We start from the raw sequence: 18,378 nt of genomic DNA, 5'->3' as shown, positions 1-18,378 counted from the left end.
CGGGATTATTTTTCAACAAGAAGTTTGTTCCTAACAAAAATGGAAATGGCTCATTGGGCTGATATTCCCACCTCGAAGAGATCTGCAACTGTGTCAGTCCATTTATGAGTAATGTATACAAAAAGGATTTGTTCTCCCTATTAGTGAACCTGTAAAAGTCGGCATAACGGAAATGATGTCCATCATAACAATTATATCTTGCAAACGACATATAATGAATTTTTGAATTCTTTATATGTTTGAAAGTTTCCAATGCCAGTTTGGAATTGAGTTTTTAAAATAATTTTTGAATTTTTGAGTTTTATTTTTATTTTTAAATGTATAATTTAAATATACTTAAAAAATAAAATCTTTATAAAAAAAAATTTAAAAAGAATTCAATAAATATTAAAAAAAATACGAAAAATGCATTAGAAAAAAAAAATGTATTTAGTGAATTTTTTTTAAAAAATTTCACAAATTTTCTCCTTTTTCAGTATATATTGAGATTAAGTGGATAAAAAACAAATGATTAATTTCTTTAAAAACAATTCACCAAAAATCAAAAAATATGAATTAAAAACTCTTAAATTATTTTTGAAAACTGTAAAATCAAAATACTTAATGTTTTTCAAAATAATTGTTAAGGTAGGATAATGAAATCCTATTTTTCTCTCCCATATATATTTTCTGTTTAAATTATGTGTAGCATACAAGCATTATTGAATTATTTAGAGGTGAACTCAAGACTTAACTATTTTACACCAACGACTCACATTCAAGTCCAGAAGACATCAACATCAAGACACGTGGTTAAGTCCAAAATTTTATTTTATTTTTTTGAATTTTTAAAATTTTTAATCATGTGGGATTGTTGAAGATGTTTAAAACTTAATTGTTCCTTGTGTTCCTCCGTCATGCATTGATTTCTTATCATTTCCTTTGAGACTTTATATTCTAACATTTCCTTACAATTGTTACCAATTGATACACATACATATACCATATGTCAAATTTAGCACAAGGTGTAGTTATAGTGAAATATGTCATGTCAACAAAGTTTTCATGAAACATTCTACATCTCAACGAAATTTTCAAAAATAAAAAAATTAAGAAATAGCACAATTAACTCTACAAAAAAAAAAAAAAAAATGATGATGAAGAAGAAGAAGAAGAAGAAGGAGAAGAAGAAGCACAAAAAAATATAAATTTTATGACATCGAATGGACCACGAAAAAAAAATAATAGAAAATATAAGAAACAAATTCTCTTTTCTTTGTTTTTTGTTTTTTTGTTTTTTTGTTTTTTTTTTTGGCAGCGTTGGAAGCGTAATGGTTGAAAAATAGTGGTTGAAAGAATAATAATTAATCTGAGCAAAGCTAGTTGAGCCAAAGAATAGCAACCTGATCATTGGAAAAACATTGTTAAATTATTCCTCAAAAAAAAAAAAAAAGGGTTAAATTATAAATTTTTTACATGATTTATTGCTAAAATATAACTTTAGCTATTGAATTTTGCTAACCATTGGAGAAACTCTAAGACTAAAACTGATCCATGATAGCTAAGTTGAAATGAATGTAGTTTTCTCTTTTTGTTTCGCCTTCTTTTTTTCTCTCTTTTAAAGACTACTGGTCGCCCAGAAACATCATCTACATAAATATAAAATTGTTGCCAAGAACAAAAACCAAAAAAAAAAAAAAAAAGGAAGAAAAATGTAGTTAATTGCGGACCTACAGTGGGACTGGGGTGCCATTGCCAACCCCAGCCTTTGGAAAATTACACTACTAGCTTTGTATTCATAAGTATTTGTAAAATGTATCATTGGATTGTCTCTTAATTTTTTCAAAATCTTTCTATTAATTTCATATTTCATTAATGTTTCACAATGTATAATGAGATGATTTCTAACTAATTGATATGCTATTTAGCATCAATAAGATTTACTTAATTTTATTTATAGAATAGGTCATTTCTTTTTAGTTTTATTTCAAAAATAAAAAGTACGCTTACATTTTATTTCCTAGATATTGTCAACCAACAAAATAGCTTTACTAATATTTCACAAATTTAGAAAAGAATTAAAAAGAAAAAAAAAATTATTACATTTATTTGTTTGTTTTTTTTTCTCATAAAGTAATTTTTTCACAAACCTCATGTGAGAAATTACTCTCTATCGGTAATGTACCAATTATTTTTTCCTTTTTCTTTTTTCACACAATCACATTGGTCTCCCTAGACATAATTTCTCATTTAGGAAAATGTTTAAAACCCATAAAAAATTTTCTCACAATGTGACCTACAATGATGTGACATTATACATATAAACTTTTAGTTTGTCATTCTTCAGTTGTGTAGAGTCTATCTCTCTTGTTACATCATTATAGATTGAATTAAGGATTCAAATTGTGGGTCTCTAATACTAGTCTTTTGTTTCCACCCCTGAATATAGTGTCCATTCCTTGATTCTATTATTCTAAAACTCACCGTTGACATTTAAACTTTGAAAATTTTCTTAGATGTTTGTAAAATACCACGTGACATTATTCCCCCACGTCACGCAAACTTATAGAATCAAAATAAAAAATAAATAAATAACATAATAGCAGGATGCTAAGAAAAATGAAGTGTAAATTAAGTGTAGAAGAATGAAGTTTAGATTAAGTGTAGATTAAATAATCAAATCACATTCACCCAAAAAAAAAAAAATAATCAAATCATTTGAGTGTCCATAATAACTTCAGCAGAGACAAGAGCTTGTTTTCATCCCATACTCTTACTACCATACCACTCATAATTAAAAATAAACTAGCAAACTTGTTGAACCCTCAATCTTTAATAATAAGCATGTCTCGAACAAAGATACAATTTGCAAATTCACTGGTGTGGCTGGCATCAAAGAAGAGAGAGTGACATCTGTTGTCACATGGTGTAGAGTAATGTGGGATGCAAGCTAGTTCCCCTTGAACATAGGCTCCGCAACACGGATCTTTTACATCTGTAAACCCTACACAACACAACACACATGCAGGAGATGAAAATAGCTACATTACGGCGAAATGATATTAAAAAAAAATTAATAATGACCAGAAATTAATTATTTGTCAATTGAAAAAATAATGAAAAGAAAACAGTTACCATATTTTTCAGTGCCAGCCAATATATCTTGAAGAAAATCATAGCTGTTGGCCAGAGTGAGGGTAGCATTAGGATATTCATCCTGGATATTTTTTAGTATCTGAGGAAGTTGAGAGTTGTATGGCATGATATTTTGATTCATCTGTTCATCGCACTGCCCATTTCCTGTCTTGTTTATCATCGATGGCAAGCATCCCAGAGGACCTATGTTGTTCACCACTAGATTTCTGGCTCCAATGTTATATAGTGTCTTGCAATAATGAAAACATTAAAGGATGGTTAGGTTAGACTCTAACCCAATCCATAGCCATGGAAGCTATCATCTTTCACACTTAAATTACAGTTGATCATCGATTAATAGCAATAATATAGTGTTAAAAATCAACAATCTGATTTGAATGCAATTAGTTAAAAGTTTACCTGCAAATACCATCGAAACTGGATTAAGAGAGAATTTGCAAAATATTCAGGGTCGTGGTGGTTGTTAAAGTTTAAGGTGTAGTCATTGGTCCCCATGGAGATGAAAAATATGGAATTTGCAAGATACTCAGCGAGCTCTTGTGGATCTTCAATCATACATGGCAGATCTTCCTGGACAGTCCTGTTAAACACCTCAATCTGTGTTTGCAAACTCCAGCAATCCAACTGAGAAAACAAGAGGAGTTAAATTAGGGAGAGGCTTCTCTCCAGTCCACAGTGGATTGGAACATGCTGTTGAACCGGTAGGGCTCATCATGGATCCCGTTTCAATTATTCGAACCGTTGAATATGTAGAACTCATCAAGTACTTCATATATGTGAAAAATCACGTTGATCGGATATCGGTATTCCTTTGATCGGAATACATTTTTGTCAATGGTAATATGATTTTAAAAATAAATTATTAACAAAAGTATATTCCGATCGAGAGGATATCTATATCTGATTAATGTATTTTTTGCAGGTTTGAAGTACTCTATGAACTCTACATAATCAACGATTCAAATTATCGAAACGAAATCCGTGGTAAACCCCACGAATCCTACAACACACTTCAATCCACTATGTGAATTGCAGAAAAACCCCTCCCATAAAGTAACGTTAACAATGGTTGGGTAAATTGTAAATATATACATATATTAAAAACAAAAAGTCTAAAAAAAAAAATACAGATTTAGAGAATTCACAAGAAGCAAGAAAAGTTGCAAATATTTCACCCCGGGTGGTTTGGTGTTGGGGAAGATACCACACCCAGCAGAAGCATAATTGATGCCGTCCATGGCAGTCTTCCTTTGTGCTTCCGACAAGCTCAAATACGGAGGGGGTAGGGAAAGATTATATAATACCGCTTCACAAATCACATCACAACACAGAAAATTGAATTTAAAACATTTACTACTGAGAATAAAACCAAACCAAACGGAAGAGTAATATAATACCAATGAAATCAGCAATAGTTTTTCCGTTGGTAAAACGGCCAGTGGGGGTGTTGCTGAAATCAATGCCATAAGGCAAAAAATTAACCCTCACCGCATTGTCGATGAAATTGTTGTTGCCGGCATCAACGGTCGAGTCCCCAAACACGTAGAGAGCAGCAACCGAGTTGGAAATCGGAATGGCTGAAAAGCATGATGAATCCAACTTAGAACCTTCATCAGAATTGGCAGAGAGAAAGAGAAGAAAGAGAAGCACAGGGGTAAGTGCAGCCATGCCAATCTATGGTGGGGAAAAATAGAAGAGAATGTGAAGAAAATGGAACAAGATGGGTCTGGTATTTATAGACTGCCAGATAGTCTATAAACCCAAAAACAGATCTGAGAAACTGAATTTTAGAATGTTACAAGAAGTTACACTTTTTGCTGACTGTAATTTTTATTGCAAAAAAGTTATTTTTAATCAGCATAAGCATTTTTGTGACAAAAAATTTTGGTCGATAACCACTACAACAAAATTGATTTTTCATGGTTTGCAATGCATGCCGCAAAAACTATTTCACGGCATATATACAAATGCCATTATATAACATGCCGTGAAAAGTTAAGTATTATTTACGACATGCAGATAAAGTTGTAAAAAGTAATAAATTAAACATTAATAACATACTTTGTATGTCGTATATAATTTTTTACGACATTTTGTCATATCATAAATCATCATGCTTTCCATGGCATAATGTTAAATGTCGTAGAAGATTATTTTTAACATGTTTGTGGCAAACTTTGTATGTCATATATAATATTTTACCGTATTTTCTTGCATGCCATAAATCATCACATTTCACAACATGATTTTGTAAGCCTTAGAAGGTCATTTTTAATATATTTATGACGTACTTTGTATGCCGTATATAATCTTTTACAGCATTTTCTTACATGTCATAAATTATTACACTGCTCATGATATAATTTTATATTTCTTAGAATGTTATTTTTAATATATAATATATATACAAAAATATAACATTGCCTAATATTATGCAAATAGTAGCTTATAAAATGCAATATGTGAACAAACCAAGCAGAAAGCAGCAACTATGAAGTAAGCAAAAAAAACTAATATCCATACACCAAACAACCTGCATACTAACTTCCATCCTTAACTTCTATCATATCAAGCTAATAACAACCTCAAACATACAAACCAAGAAAAGTATCCAAATCATAAGATTTACTAATTTCTAAAATATGACTTTAAATATCCAAAAAGCATAACTACAAATCGTAAATCAATTATTCTAATATTTAGTCCAAAAAAATGAATTGACTAAGCCACGCAACTGTACTTCCTATTACATCTTGAAGATCGTCCATTGTCGTAGCAATTATAGCTTCACGCTCCTTCCTAATTCTTTTCTCAGTTTTTTTTGAATTCTGTGCAATACACAAGGAAAAATAAGAAATAATAGGGACAACAATTGGTTATAAATTCAATTTTATGTTAAATGAGAAATAAAGTACCTCTCCACTCATCTTGCTAGTTGACAATTTCATGATTCAACTGTTAATAAGAAAATGGGCATTCACATTAACAATCAGATCAACAAGAAGAACAATTAGATCAACAACAAAAGAGGTAAAACACACCAACTACATAAATTGTATCAACACTACAACAAAACAGGGTACTAAGAGTAGATTGAGAGTACTAAGCAAAGCTCTGGTATTATTTGAATAAAATGAATAACATCAAATTTAACGCATGTTCTCATGCTTTAATAGCCCAAGTGTCTAAATGTAACATAGCCTAGATGAAAACACTATATCAAATTATAGCTAGAGAGAGTCTTACATCCATGCTCTTCACCACATCGGGCAGACATTCATGTCATAAATTCACTCTAATATTGTATTTGGAACTAGGTAAAAGGAATTTTTTTTCACATTTCCATATGTCCACCACTAATACACACATAAACAGAACGAAACATAATATCACCTAGCATAGTTTAGTTAATTAATTTAGATATTTTATTGATGCAATTTCCACTTCCCAAAAAGTAACAAAAAAAAAATATGATTTATTTTTTTAATTTATTTTATTTCCCCCTTTTCACTATGTGAGGTTTTTTTTTTTTTTTTTGACCAGCAAGAAAAGGGAAACTTTATTGATGAGGCGAGCAAATACAAGCAACAATAAACATCAATAAAGAAGGGAAGTGCAAAAACATCATAGCTAAACTCCACAATTCCAACTAGGTTGGCACCAAGGAGGAAGCACAGTCATATGGTACCAATCCAAAACAGAGAAACAAAAAGAAAAACAGTAAAAAACAGACCAACCACACCGCAAGGACAACCATCCAACTCTGCCACCTCCTTCCCTTGTAAAATCTTCCAGCAACTTCCAAACAATACACCATCAAACTCCTTGCCACAGGAAGAGGCACCAGTATTTAACACCCAAGGTAGCAACAAGCAGCACCAATAGACAGCAGCACCAACAGCACCCAAGGTAGCAAAACAACAGCTATAACAGCGTGTCAACCCAGCAAACATCAGCGACAGCATTTCAACCCCGCAAACATTAGCAACTGCATGACAACCCAGCAAGCAAACAACACAGAAGCTATAACAGGACTGCTAACAAACTGATAAGTGCACCAAGTACACAGCCACAGCAGCACACTACTACTGCAAACTGTTACTACACAATTCATAACAGCAAAAACACCAGCAGAGGGCTTCCCATAACAAGACCACAGCAGTGGGACTACGCACCCAGCAACTGGACTACACACACAGCAACAGCAGGACTTGACAGCAAAACCAGCACAAGGCGTCCCAGAACACTGCCACCACAGTGCCCCAGTAAACACCCTTCACCTCAAGCAATGTCTGACCTGTTGAAGATTATGAACAAAATCATGCACTCCGTACTGCACACCTGGTAAATTGTTCTTAGCCCAAAATGCAATCCTGGTCTTCACAATGTCCTCCAAATCATCAAAATTAGGATGGCCACTGTTAAACAATATATCATTGCTTAACTACCAACTTGGCAAAATAAAACTAGCGGCACAATTTTCCACACCTTCACCTCTTTTTTCTTAACCAAAGCCCCTGCCCACCACTGAAACAAAGCCTCAATCGACCCAGGAATTACCCACCACATATCCCACCATCTTATATGTGAATGAGGAGTTGAGCCTGTAACATTACCTGATTTACACTAGTGGTGGCAAAGAACAATTACCAGTTCTTCAATTTCATAGATGTGACTTTAATTCTTCATTTACCAAAAAGAGAAGAACGATAATTCAGAATTTTAGATATAAAAGGTAAGTAAAAAAGAGAAAAGAAAACTACATACTTCACCCTTAATGAGGATGCTGTTTATGACTATCTGGGCAGGTCCCATTAAAGGCTTTGCGAACTTAGCAAGTAGCAGAATATTTATGTCAGTCCCAATTAAAACCCAAGCGCATGATTCACTGTCAAAATACAGTTTGACAACCATGAGCTTTCTTCCACTTACAAAAACTTGAAAAAGATAAATAAAGGAGTAGCAGGCTTATGAAAAAAAACATAATGTACAATGGTCATAATAGTTAACCTCGAGGAACCACAAAAAAGTTAGGCAGCAGAACCACAAAAAAGCTCGGCAGCAGAATATTTTAGTAATTAGGGGTATGAAATGGAAAAAGGGTGGCATGGCCCAATGGTAAGACTTGCCAAATGCAAAGGTGTTAGAGAAACTTTTAGCTTACTCATAAAAATAAAAATTTCAAAAGTCACAGGTTGGAGCTCACCAGTTTATCAAATAACTTCCTCATTTAGCAGCCAACTTAAATAAATAATAAATTTAAAAATAAAATAATAAATAAATAAATAAACAGCTCTGGCTCAGCTACTGTCAAAGCAGGTCTAGAGTCTTACTGCACAGGAAGAAATTTCACCAATGGGGGTAACAAAGGTATAGTTGGACATGTCAGCATAGGAAACAAATAAGAGGATTAATTTCAAGCAGGTTGAAGTCAGTAATTTAGCACAATATAAACGCAAGGGCTTCAAAGCATTAAGCATTCTAAATTAGATATTTATTTTTTCTGATGAAATAGCATTCTTGTTTTCGTAATCTCTTCCCCAAGAATCTCATATTAGTTCATCAGGCAACCGTTTTAACCATGCATATAAGCCATATATTGCACCATCAAAATCCACTATTCTACCGCCCTCAAATAGTAAATAGCTCCATGTGACATTCATTAAACAAAAACGGAAACCAAAATCCCAAATGTCTACCCTTTCCAGAACCTGAACAGTTTGAACATCGTTCAGTTTTAGGAGTTGCTAGGTGCTGATCTCCACCGTTAACAGTTGAAACTGGTTCAACAAGGACAAGCACTCCTGAGCTTGAACAGCGAGCACAAGCAAGATATCCTGCATAAACTAGATGATCAGCACATAAGCACAGCAAGTATAGACTAGAACAAGCAAAAAGAATAGCTATTTGTAAGATAGATGGGACCAAGAAAACTAGCACACAGCGGCTTAAACAAATGCAGAGAAAACTTCTTTTAGTGGTCAAGAAGATGGAAGTAGGATAAAAAAAAGACAAAAAAGACGAAGGATAATTGGAATTATTCAAGAGAATCTCTTGATTCTATAGTAAGATGCCAAATTAAGGAATGTAGACCATATATAAGTCTACAATAAATTGGGTCTTGAATGACGAATTTTTTGTGTCGCCAAAGAGCTAATTTCGTCACTATAGATATTTGTGAGGAAATATTTTCCTCACTGGTTTCGTCATTGAATGTTTGTCACTAAAAAGCATCATGACGAAAAATAATTTCGTCACCAATGAAATTACTTCAGTAACGAAATTTTTTGTCACCAATAAAATAATATTTTGTCGCCAAAAATCCTCATTTTTGTCACCAAATAATTATTCAGTACCATATTATAACTTTAGTTGACAAATAAATTTCACATGTTGATCATTGATGAAAAAATAATTTCGTCACAGTAAAATGTAAAGTTGACGAAATTTTTCGTCTCCAAACGTCATACATGGGTGACAAAATATATTTCGTGACAAAAATATATATCCGTGACGAAATTTTTAGTCACCAAACAACAAAATCAATGAAAACTTTCATATATAAGTTGCAATAAATTGTCACAAAAAATATTTATTAGTGACGAATAATCACTTTGTCATAATAACAAGTACAAATAACGAAAAAAATTCGTCACTAAACTTGTCCCGTATTTTATATTTCAATTTAGATTATTATTTCACAAATATCCCTGTTCATATCCCAAAAGGCTTTTAAATGTACTAAGAAATCCACTAGCTATTATACACCGCTCCACAAAAAAAATCACTATACAATTTATATTATAAATCAAAATATATCCATCAAACAAATTTAATAATAATCCATTAAGTATAACAAAAAAACCATCAAAGCAAATCCCAAAATGAACTAACACGGAGTCTATAAAAAAACATCAACACTCGATCTTGATTTGTAGAAGTATCAGTTAAGGAAAAAAAAATTCGATACTTGATTTTGATTTGCAAGTATGCTTCCAAACGTCATCAAAAACCAATCGGCAAAAAAAATAAACAAGAAAAACATTAACATATTATCAATTACATTGTATAGACCTCTCTATCCATGTCAATACAAATTGTGTACACAATCTGCACTCGGTAAACAAAATGTGATTAAATTCTAGAGAGGAACTTAATAATGCACTTAAGGAGCTGTGCATATAAGAAATGAACGATACCAATAGAATTGATAGCCACATGCGACAATTCCAATGAATGCCCTAAGACTAAAATTTAGTACTTATGGCCTATTACTGCAGTTCGTACTCTGTTTGGTTTTCTCTTTACTCAACTATATACGAAGTCCAGAGAAGTTAAAGCAAGATATGCTAATTTAAGGGTGTAATATTCCAATTTTCATTAAATATATATCCCACTGCCAAAAAGAGTGTTTCCTCTCTTATCAAATGCAGTGGTAATTATAATGTATTATTCAATAACATAAGTAGTAAATGGACAGATATAGGGTCCTGATCACCAATTCACCATAAACTCAATTCTAGGCACTAACTTTAAGTTCAGAATCAATTTTCCTATTACTTGTACAAATGAAGTCTTAAGTGCCAAAATTTGGCACTTAGTAAAACATTTAAATCTAAAGTTTGTAAGAATCCGCTGGTTCATAAAACTGCCCAAATTCAAGCAGCCAGTCAAAACTTTCCAACATAACAAGGAAATTTCTCAGGATGGGAAAACTAGGGAAACAAAACAGATTGCACAATTACTTAATATTAGTAAACGTAATTAAATAGATAACAAATTTATGGAGAAGGACTAGCATAATCAAGCCACATCAGCTAATAAACCTTTGCTAGAAATCTATTGACAATTCCCCCCCCCTTCTATCTACAACAAATAACCTATCTGTTTACTGTATTTGGCAGGAAAGAAACTCTAGAATTTTTCAATCTATTAGCTCTCCTGTTGAGGTGTTTCATAGGAGAATTGTCAACCCTGTAAGGTTTAGAATTCTTTCTGTGAAAGAACTTTAATAAGAATGCCGCTAGTGATTGGTTTATGGACAGATGGAGGGTCCCTTCCTCTGTACTGAAACTGGGGTGCTTTCTTATGGCTATGGCACTAACGCTCTGAATCATATATGCTTGGACTTGCTACTCTTGCAGGTCTCCTTAGGCTGTGGGTGCTTGTTGGCTGGAGCAGCTCCTTATTTCCTCTAATGAGCTTCTTTGCAGGTCCTGCTGGCACCTCTTCAGGGATGCTGAGGGTTGAGTGATGTGATATTTAGGTTGAGGGTTGAGTGTTGTGAGCCCAAAATGCTTATCCATATTGCATTGTTCTCATATGTTTATCTAATTGTTTTCTCTGCAGTGTCTAGCTAGTACTGCTTGTAAGGAGAATGAGGGTTGAGATTGGTGAGGCCAGATATGTTAGGTCACTGTATTTCTTGGATATTTGAGTGATGTGAGTTCCTATATGTGGGCTGAGTGAAAGTGAGCACATATGTTTTTACTAATTGTTTTCTCTACAGGTTGTCAAGCTGGCCTTTTGGCGAGGGAATTCTTTGGTTGTACGTTGAGTGAATTCAGGATATATCTTTGTTGAGTGCCTCTTCCTTTGTGGGTTGAGTGAAGTGAGCCCTATATGTGTTGTGGTGTGTTACCTGCAAATGAAATAGAGTATTGTTCCAAAAGTAATGAATAATTTCTCCCTCACTATCAATTTAGGGAAAAAAATTTGGGACCTATCTATCTCTCTCCCCTCCCTCATGAATCTACCTCTTTGTCGTCAATAAAGTGGCTCTCTCCTCTCTTTGGAGTGTACATCTTTGATATTATTACATCGGGCAAGTTATAAAATAAAACAAAGAAATATAAAAGATTACAAGAGGCATTCCTAAGGCAAACAACAAACCAACCCAAAACAAAGAGGCACAAGAAGCTAACCCTAGGGAAAAGAACCAGCCAAAAAAAATAACTAAGCAACCTACCCAAGGAAAACAACAAACAAAACAAAGCCTAACAAAAAGATGCAGAACTCAATGCCCCACAAAGAAGCACCAGCAAAGCACTACTAAACTAAATTTTAGGCCTATTATCTTTCCTCTTATCGAACACATCTTTGGGAATGGGCGTAATACTTTCCTTTGGCATGATAATTGGCACGCTTTAGGTTCTTTGTGGTCTAAGTTTGGTGAGAGGATCATCTATGATTCTGCTATTCATAGTGATTCTAAGGTCAGTGCTGTTATTGAGAAAAACTCTTGGAAGTGGCCTGTGGTTAGCTCTTGGGAAATTAAGGAGTTAATTGATAACATTCCTCTATCCCTTACATCCCAGTCAGGATGATGATAAAGTTCTGTGGACTCCTGCCCCCAATGGTGAATTCTCTATCAAATCTACTTGGAATTCTTGGAGGAAATCTTTTGCCAAAGTTCCTTGGGCTCATGTTGTTTGGGGCTCACATATTATCCCAAAGCTAGCTTTGTTACTTGGATGGCTATTCACTGAAGGCTTAATACAGGGGATAGGCTTTATCTACTTGGTTTATCCCAACATGTGAATTGTGTCTTTTGCCAGAACACTTATGAAGATCATAATCATCTATTTTTTCACTGTCCTATCTCTGATAGAGTGTGGAGTCAGCTGAAATCTATGATTAATGAATCTTGGCCTAGTCTTCTTTGGCCTGAGTTGGTGGAACATATCTCTAAAGCTGTTAAGGGGAATTCTATGGGCACTATTATTTCTAAGCTTGTTTTTACTTGCACAATTTACCAGCTGTGGCTTGCTAGGAATAATAGGATTTTTAATAATGAAATGTACCCTGAAGAAGTGGTTATCAAGAGAATTGTGGATATGATCAGATATAGAATGATTTCATTGTCTACCTTGAAAGTTCATTCCACTCATAACTGGTTTCTAAGCAAATAGAGGCTGCCTCACTCCATCTTGAAGGACAGTCATGGTGCTGGAAGCAGCAGAAATATGAGGGATGGGAGTTTAGTATATGTGGGTTGAGTGAAGGTGAGCAGATATTGTGTGTTATCTAACAATCGTCTAATTTTTGCAGGTTGTAAAAAGCTGGAGTGTGAACTATTATATACCATTGAGAGTTGAGTGATAGTGGGGACTATATTCATACCTTTACTTGAGTCCACAGTGAGAGAGTTGCCTAATGTTTTCTTTTATTGGTATCTCTAGTTTCTCTGTTTTTTGCAGGTACATGGAAAGGCTATACATTGAATGGTGTGAGTGTTATAATTGTGGGTTGAGTGGTGTGAGACTTGATATTATGTGTGGTCAATCAATTCCCGAGGGTTGTGAGATTAAAAATTGTGGGTTGAGTGAAATTAGCTCATATATTGTGTGTTGGTTACTTTGTTGTATTCTACACAGGCAGGCTTCCTGTTTGGTTGTACTTAATCCATTTTCTATATTGGGCAGGTCCTATTAATCTCCCAAGTCTGAAGTTGGATGGTGCAATTGTAGAGAGTGCTGGCAGTAACATAGAGGATGGTTATATTGTGACTACTGTACAGGGTGTTATCTTGAAGTATGGCTGCTGGACATACATGCAGAATGACAAGACTTTTCTATTAGTTTGTATATATTATTTTGTCACTTTTGCTCTGTTACAGAGCCTTTTTGGGTCTACCCTTGCGGGATGTGCAAGGAAAAATTCTGGTATTTGCGACAACTCTTTTGGTTTGTTTGACTTTGTTCTTAGCCCACATATGCATAGTATGAGGCCCCTGAACAGGTTTATGCTCACTGATTGCAACCAGATTTTATTTTCCTTAGGGTTTCTATTGTGGGTTTTTTTGTGGTACTTTGGTGATCCTTTTTGAGGGCCCACCTATGCATAGTTTTAGTTGTTTATCTCTATGAGCCGTTGTTCTCTCTTTGGATTTAGCTTGCTGTTTCTGGGCAGGTTTTTATCCTCTGGTTATGTATAGTTCTTGCTAGGTCCTGGAGCATACCCCTTGTAGTTGTGTAAATTTTCTTGTCTTTATTTTATGACGTATTCACCCAAAAAAAAAAAAGCACTACTAAACTAAAATAAATCAACCTAGCAGAAAAAATAAAACCACAAAAAGGAGAAGCCAACCAAGGGAGCAAGCCTTCTCAGCAGGCCAAACTAGTTGCCAAAAGCAACACCACAGCAGGGCACACCAACCATAGCAACAGCCAAGCAAACCCACCAAAGACAAGACATCCAAAAAAGTAGAAGGACCAACTGAAGACCCATTTTCCTATATCCAGCAGCTAGCACATACAAGAAATCAAGGCAAATGGGCAGCAGCAAACAAGCAACTTGGACTAGCAGTGCCATGGACATGGATTACCTAATGGAAGACGGGCTATGAACATGGCTAAGAGAAGCAGAGATTAACAAACTAAATCCATGTGCAGCTCACATGCATTCATGGGTTCTTAGATGGTTGGAACCTGGAGCACACAACAATAAAGGTTCAATTATCACTGATATATTGTATTTGTATCATCTAACCTCTTCTTTATTTGGAAAAATATGAGGCCAATGATTTGATTTCTTAATGACTTGTTATGGACTATTTTGATTGTGTAGGTCTCGGTTATTAATATCTAATCATTCCTTTGTCAAAATTTGCATTATTGGAAATGTTTTTGATAGGATCTACCTCTACCATTGTTGCTGTAAGTGCTGCTAAGCAAAGATAAAATATGGGAACAGATTGATGCATTAAGAACTATAGTGGGATATAAAGCTGCACCCCATGCAATGTGCTCAGAGGAACTAAAAGCTCTCTACATCTTCGCTGGAGTAGAGCCACCCGAGCCTATCTCATATAGAAACCAACCATTTGATCTTACGGAAGTCAATGACAAGCTTCTATTTCCCATGTCCATAGTTGGAGTGAAGTAGGTAGAACTATTTCTATGTATGTTAAATGGTAAGGCTAAATGAAAAGAAAACTCCACACAAGTGTAGAGACCACATAAACAAAGAGAGATGGGGTCTGTGAAATTGTTAACAGAAGGAGACCTCAAAACAGCCTGCAAGGAGGAATTACTCAAAGAGAAGATGCCCACAGCCAACTAAAACAAAGGCAAGAAATAATGGCAGTAGCAGAGCGTCAGGCATCTACAAGGATCCTCAAATAGCTAAGCATGGTATCCAAGAAGAATTAGGAGGCTAGTCCAGCTAGCAAGGATGATCACAGAAGCAAAGGAATCAATCCAACTCATAACCTAAGTAATCGATTTTATTTTTTTATGAATAACCTAAGTAGAAAAACCAATAAAATAAACAGATATTAAACAAACATTCAAATATAGAGAGGAGTTGAACCCTAATTTTATTAAAAATACTGATTAAATAGCTTATATGAATGACTCAGAAAAAGAAAACAAGGTCAACTTCTTTCCTAAACTTGGTTGATTGCAAATTGCAATAGTGTTTTGGTCCAGCAAGCCAACAAGGATTTTGCTATATAACAAGCAACCATTATCTAATAGATAACAAACTTGTGTTGGGTCAATCTTAATTTACGGTTCATTATTAAAGTGCTAGTTGCATTTAAAAGTTTTCCTACTGATATACAAACACACTTCAGAACCTCAATTAAGATCTGGGAAAAAATGACCAAATTACAAGAACTATAATAATGAATTTCAAGCAAACCAGATTCAGACCCAAAAAAGCATGAGCACTTGGAGAATTTGAAGTGGACTGCACTCAAAGCAAACATGTGCATATATAACGTGCTTGTGTCTATCTGTGTATATCAATGTCAATCTTTGCGGCAATATATACTTGCCTAATCATGTAATTTTGAGGTAGAATTGCTCTGGTTATAATATTTATCAGCAATATTACAAATTTTTTTAAAAAATACTTAGAAAACATTTAGATAAATATATATATAAATCACAGTCATTCTAGATAAGATTCACATCATACTAATTTTAAATGTATATCATATAATTCATATTCAGATAAAATTTCAGATACTTTTTTTTATGTATATCATATATCATATATCAGCAATACTAATTTTATTCACAGATTCTTTCACAAAATAATTCTTTCACAGAATTTTATTCACAGATTCATTAAATCATCAACCATATAATTCTTTCACAAAATTTTTAGATAATGTCTCCAACAATTCTACTCAAAAGTTAAACCGGAAAAACAAACAAAGAATGGGATCCTAGTTTCTGTTAGATATGGAAAAAGTAATTGATGCATATATGTCAATCTATTAATAAGCAAAGCAATCTTTTCTTCAGAAGAATAGAGAGAAAAAACAAACTCAGATTTGAAAAACAAAAAAAAAAAAATGCAGCAAAAGAAGAAATGAAGGAATATGCATTACATGATTGAAAACTCATATTTGAATCTTTCTTAAAAACCCATCACAAAACTCAGATTTGAACAAGATTGAAAACCCATTACAAAACATGTGAACAATACAAGGGAATATATATATATATCTTCTCTTTCCAGCCCTAGAAAACACAGAAACACCAAATCAAGAAGCAAAAGGTCCAAATCTAGAGACCCATTTCGTGAAAAACACTACAAAGAAACCCAAAACAGAGAATAAGGCGTCGTTTGGGAACAGGCTAATTTAGTAACTTTTTGGCTATTTGGCTAAAATATGAGCTAAAAAAAACTAGTATGTTTGGGATGACTTTTTGACTTTTTACGAAAAGATGTGCAAAAAGTAGAGAGAAAAAAGAATTTTTTACTTTTTGGTATGGATTGTTGGCTTTTTGACTTTTTTAGTAACTTTTTTACTTTTTGGCTAGCCGGCCTGTTGCCAAACGAGGCCTAAGAGAGAGAGAGAGAGTAGAAAAAGAGCAAGGAGAAATCACGTACCAAATCGGCGAGAAGAGAAGATGCGGCGGTTACCGGAAAGGCTACTAGTGGCGGTGGCGACCGGCAAGGCTAATAAAGCGACGACGATGGTGATCGGCGTGGTGGAGGAGCAAGAGGTGAGACAAATAATACCCTATTTTGAGAGAGAGAGAGAGAGAGAGAGAGAGATGATAAACGGAAAAAGAGAGATGATAACAGGGTGAAAAAATTAATGCCCTATTTTTTTCATTGCGGCTTAATATATCAACATTTTCCCATCAAAATTGAGAACATTATTTCCTCATAAAAGATCTCAAAAATATTAAAAAAAATTTGTGCCAAAAATAAATTCCTCACAAATAATTTTATAATTAGTGATAAATTTTTTTCTTACCAAACGTCTCAAAATTTTGACGTCATCCAAAAAAATTAGCGGGAAATTTTTTTGCAACCAAACTTAGGGTTGGTTTGGAATGTCCTAAAAAAGTGCACTTTTTGACTTATTGGTGGGTTTAGGTTGGGTTTGATGTGATGTGTTAGAGAGGTGATGTGATTTAAATAAGATGATGTGACTTAAATAAGATAGTGACTTTTTGACTTTTTGGCTTATTTAGTACATGCCAAACTAGTCCTTAATTTTTTCCCACCTAAAAGAAAGTATTTATTGACAAAAATAAATTTCGTCATCTATCGTTTTTATTTTTTTATTATGTGACAAAATTTATAAATTCCTCACTAATTATTTTTATTTAGTGACGAAATTTATTTTCTTCACTAGTTTTCGTCACCAGGAGGCGCTGATGGAAGAGAACACGAGGCACTAAAGGAAACGGGCAAACGAGCTCAGAGATGCGACATCGGCGACAGCACTGAAGGAGGAGAACAGGCGACATCGGCGATGGCATGAGAGAAGAACACGTTGAAGGAGGACTAACCAGTGTTTTGTTTTGAGATAGTGATATGAGAGGAAAAAAAATGGAAAAAACAAAAAAGAAAAAGAAACAAAAAAACAAAAATAAAAAAGGGGGAGGGGGAGGGGGAGGGGGGGAAATTAGTAATCTATTTTTTTTCCGCCAATTTGTCAAAATTTTTCCTCTAAAATTAGTGAATTTGTATTTAGTGTAAAAATTTGTACTGTAAAAAAAGGTGGGGAAATTTCGTAATTTTTTTTATTTTTTGATATTTAGTGTATTTTTAAAAAAAAATCACAAACATTATACTTTTCAAGTATATTTATGTTAGGCGTGTCTAAGAATTTAAAAAAAAAAATAGCTTAAAATATTAAAAAAATTCATTAAAATTATTAAAATACGAAAAATAAAAAAGTAGAATTTTTTGAAACTATTTTCTGAAAACCAAAACCAAACAAGCTGATTACTGACTAAAATATATTTCTCACCAAATAATCTTAAAATA

At 33.8% G+C, this 18,378-nt stretch overlaps 1 protein-coding gene across 21 annotated transcripts in view; it reads right to left on the bottom strand.

Annotated features, from left to right (window-relative positions):
* Positions 1-2,587: 2,587 nt before the first annotated feature.
* Positions 2,588-18,378, bottom strand: part of LOC114256789 (GDSL esterase/lipase At1g71691) — a 150,273-nt gene continuing 134,482 nt past the window's right edge. For 2 of the 21 annotated variants that reach the window (XM_082894148.1, XM_082894144.1), the window contains 9 exons: positions 8,835-8,972; positions 6,869-8,023; positions 6,051-6,090; positions 5,871-5,963; positions 4,533-4,712; positions 4,311-4,441; positions 3,535-3,759; positions 3,115-3,364; positions 2,588-2,983 (listed from right to left, as the gene is read on the bottom strand). In XM_082894148.1, coding sequence (XP_082750274.1) covers positions 2,805-2,983; positions 3,115-3,364; positions 3,535-3,759; positions 4,311-4,373 — 717 coding nt within the window. In that variant the 5' untranslated portion in view covers positions 4,374-4,441; positions 4,533-4,712; positions 5,871-5,963; ... (1 more) ...; positions 6,869-8,023; positions 8,835-8,972 and the 3' untranslated portion in view covers positions 2,588-2,804. Of the gene's footprint in view, positions 2,984-3,114; positions 3,365-3,534; positions 3,760-4,310; positions 4,442-4,532; positions 4,713-5,743; positions 5,964-6,050; positions 6,091-6,868; positions 8,982-10,029; positions 10,154-18,378 lie in introns of those variants that run through there. The other 19 variants (XM_082894149.1, XM_082894150.1, XM_082894161.1 and 16 more) reach the window with 18 other exon arrangements.

This window comes from Camellia sinensis, chromosome 11, assembly GCF_055761805.1.
Source record: "Camellia sinensis isolate YWXY chromosome 11, ASM5576180v1, whole genome shotgun sequence".
Classification (NCBI taxonomy): Eukaryota; Viridiplantae; Streptophyta; class Magnoliopsida; order Ericales; family Theaceae; genus Camellia; species Camellia sinensis.
This window is presented reverse-complemented; position numbering and strand designations above follow the sequence as displayed.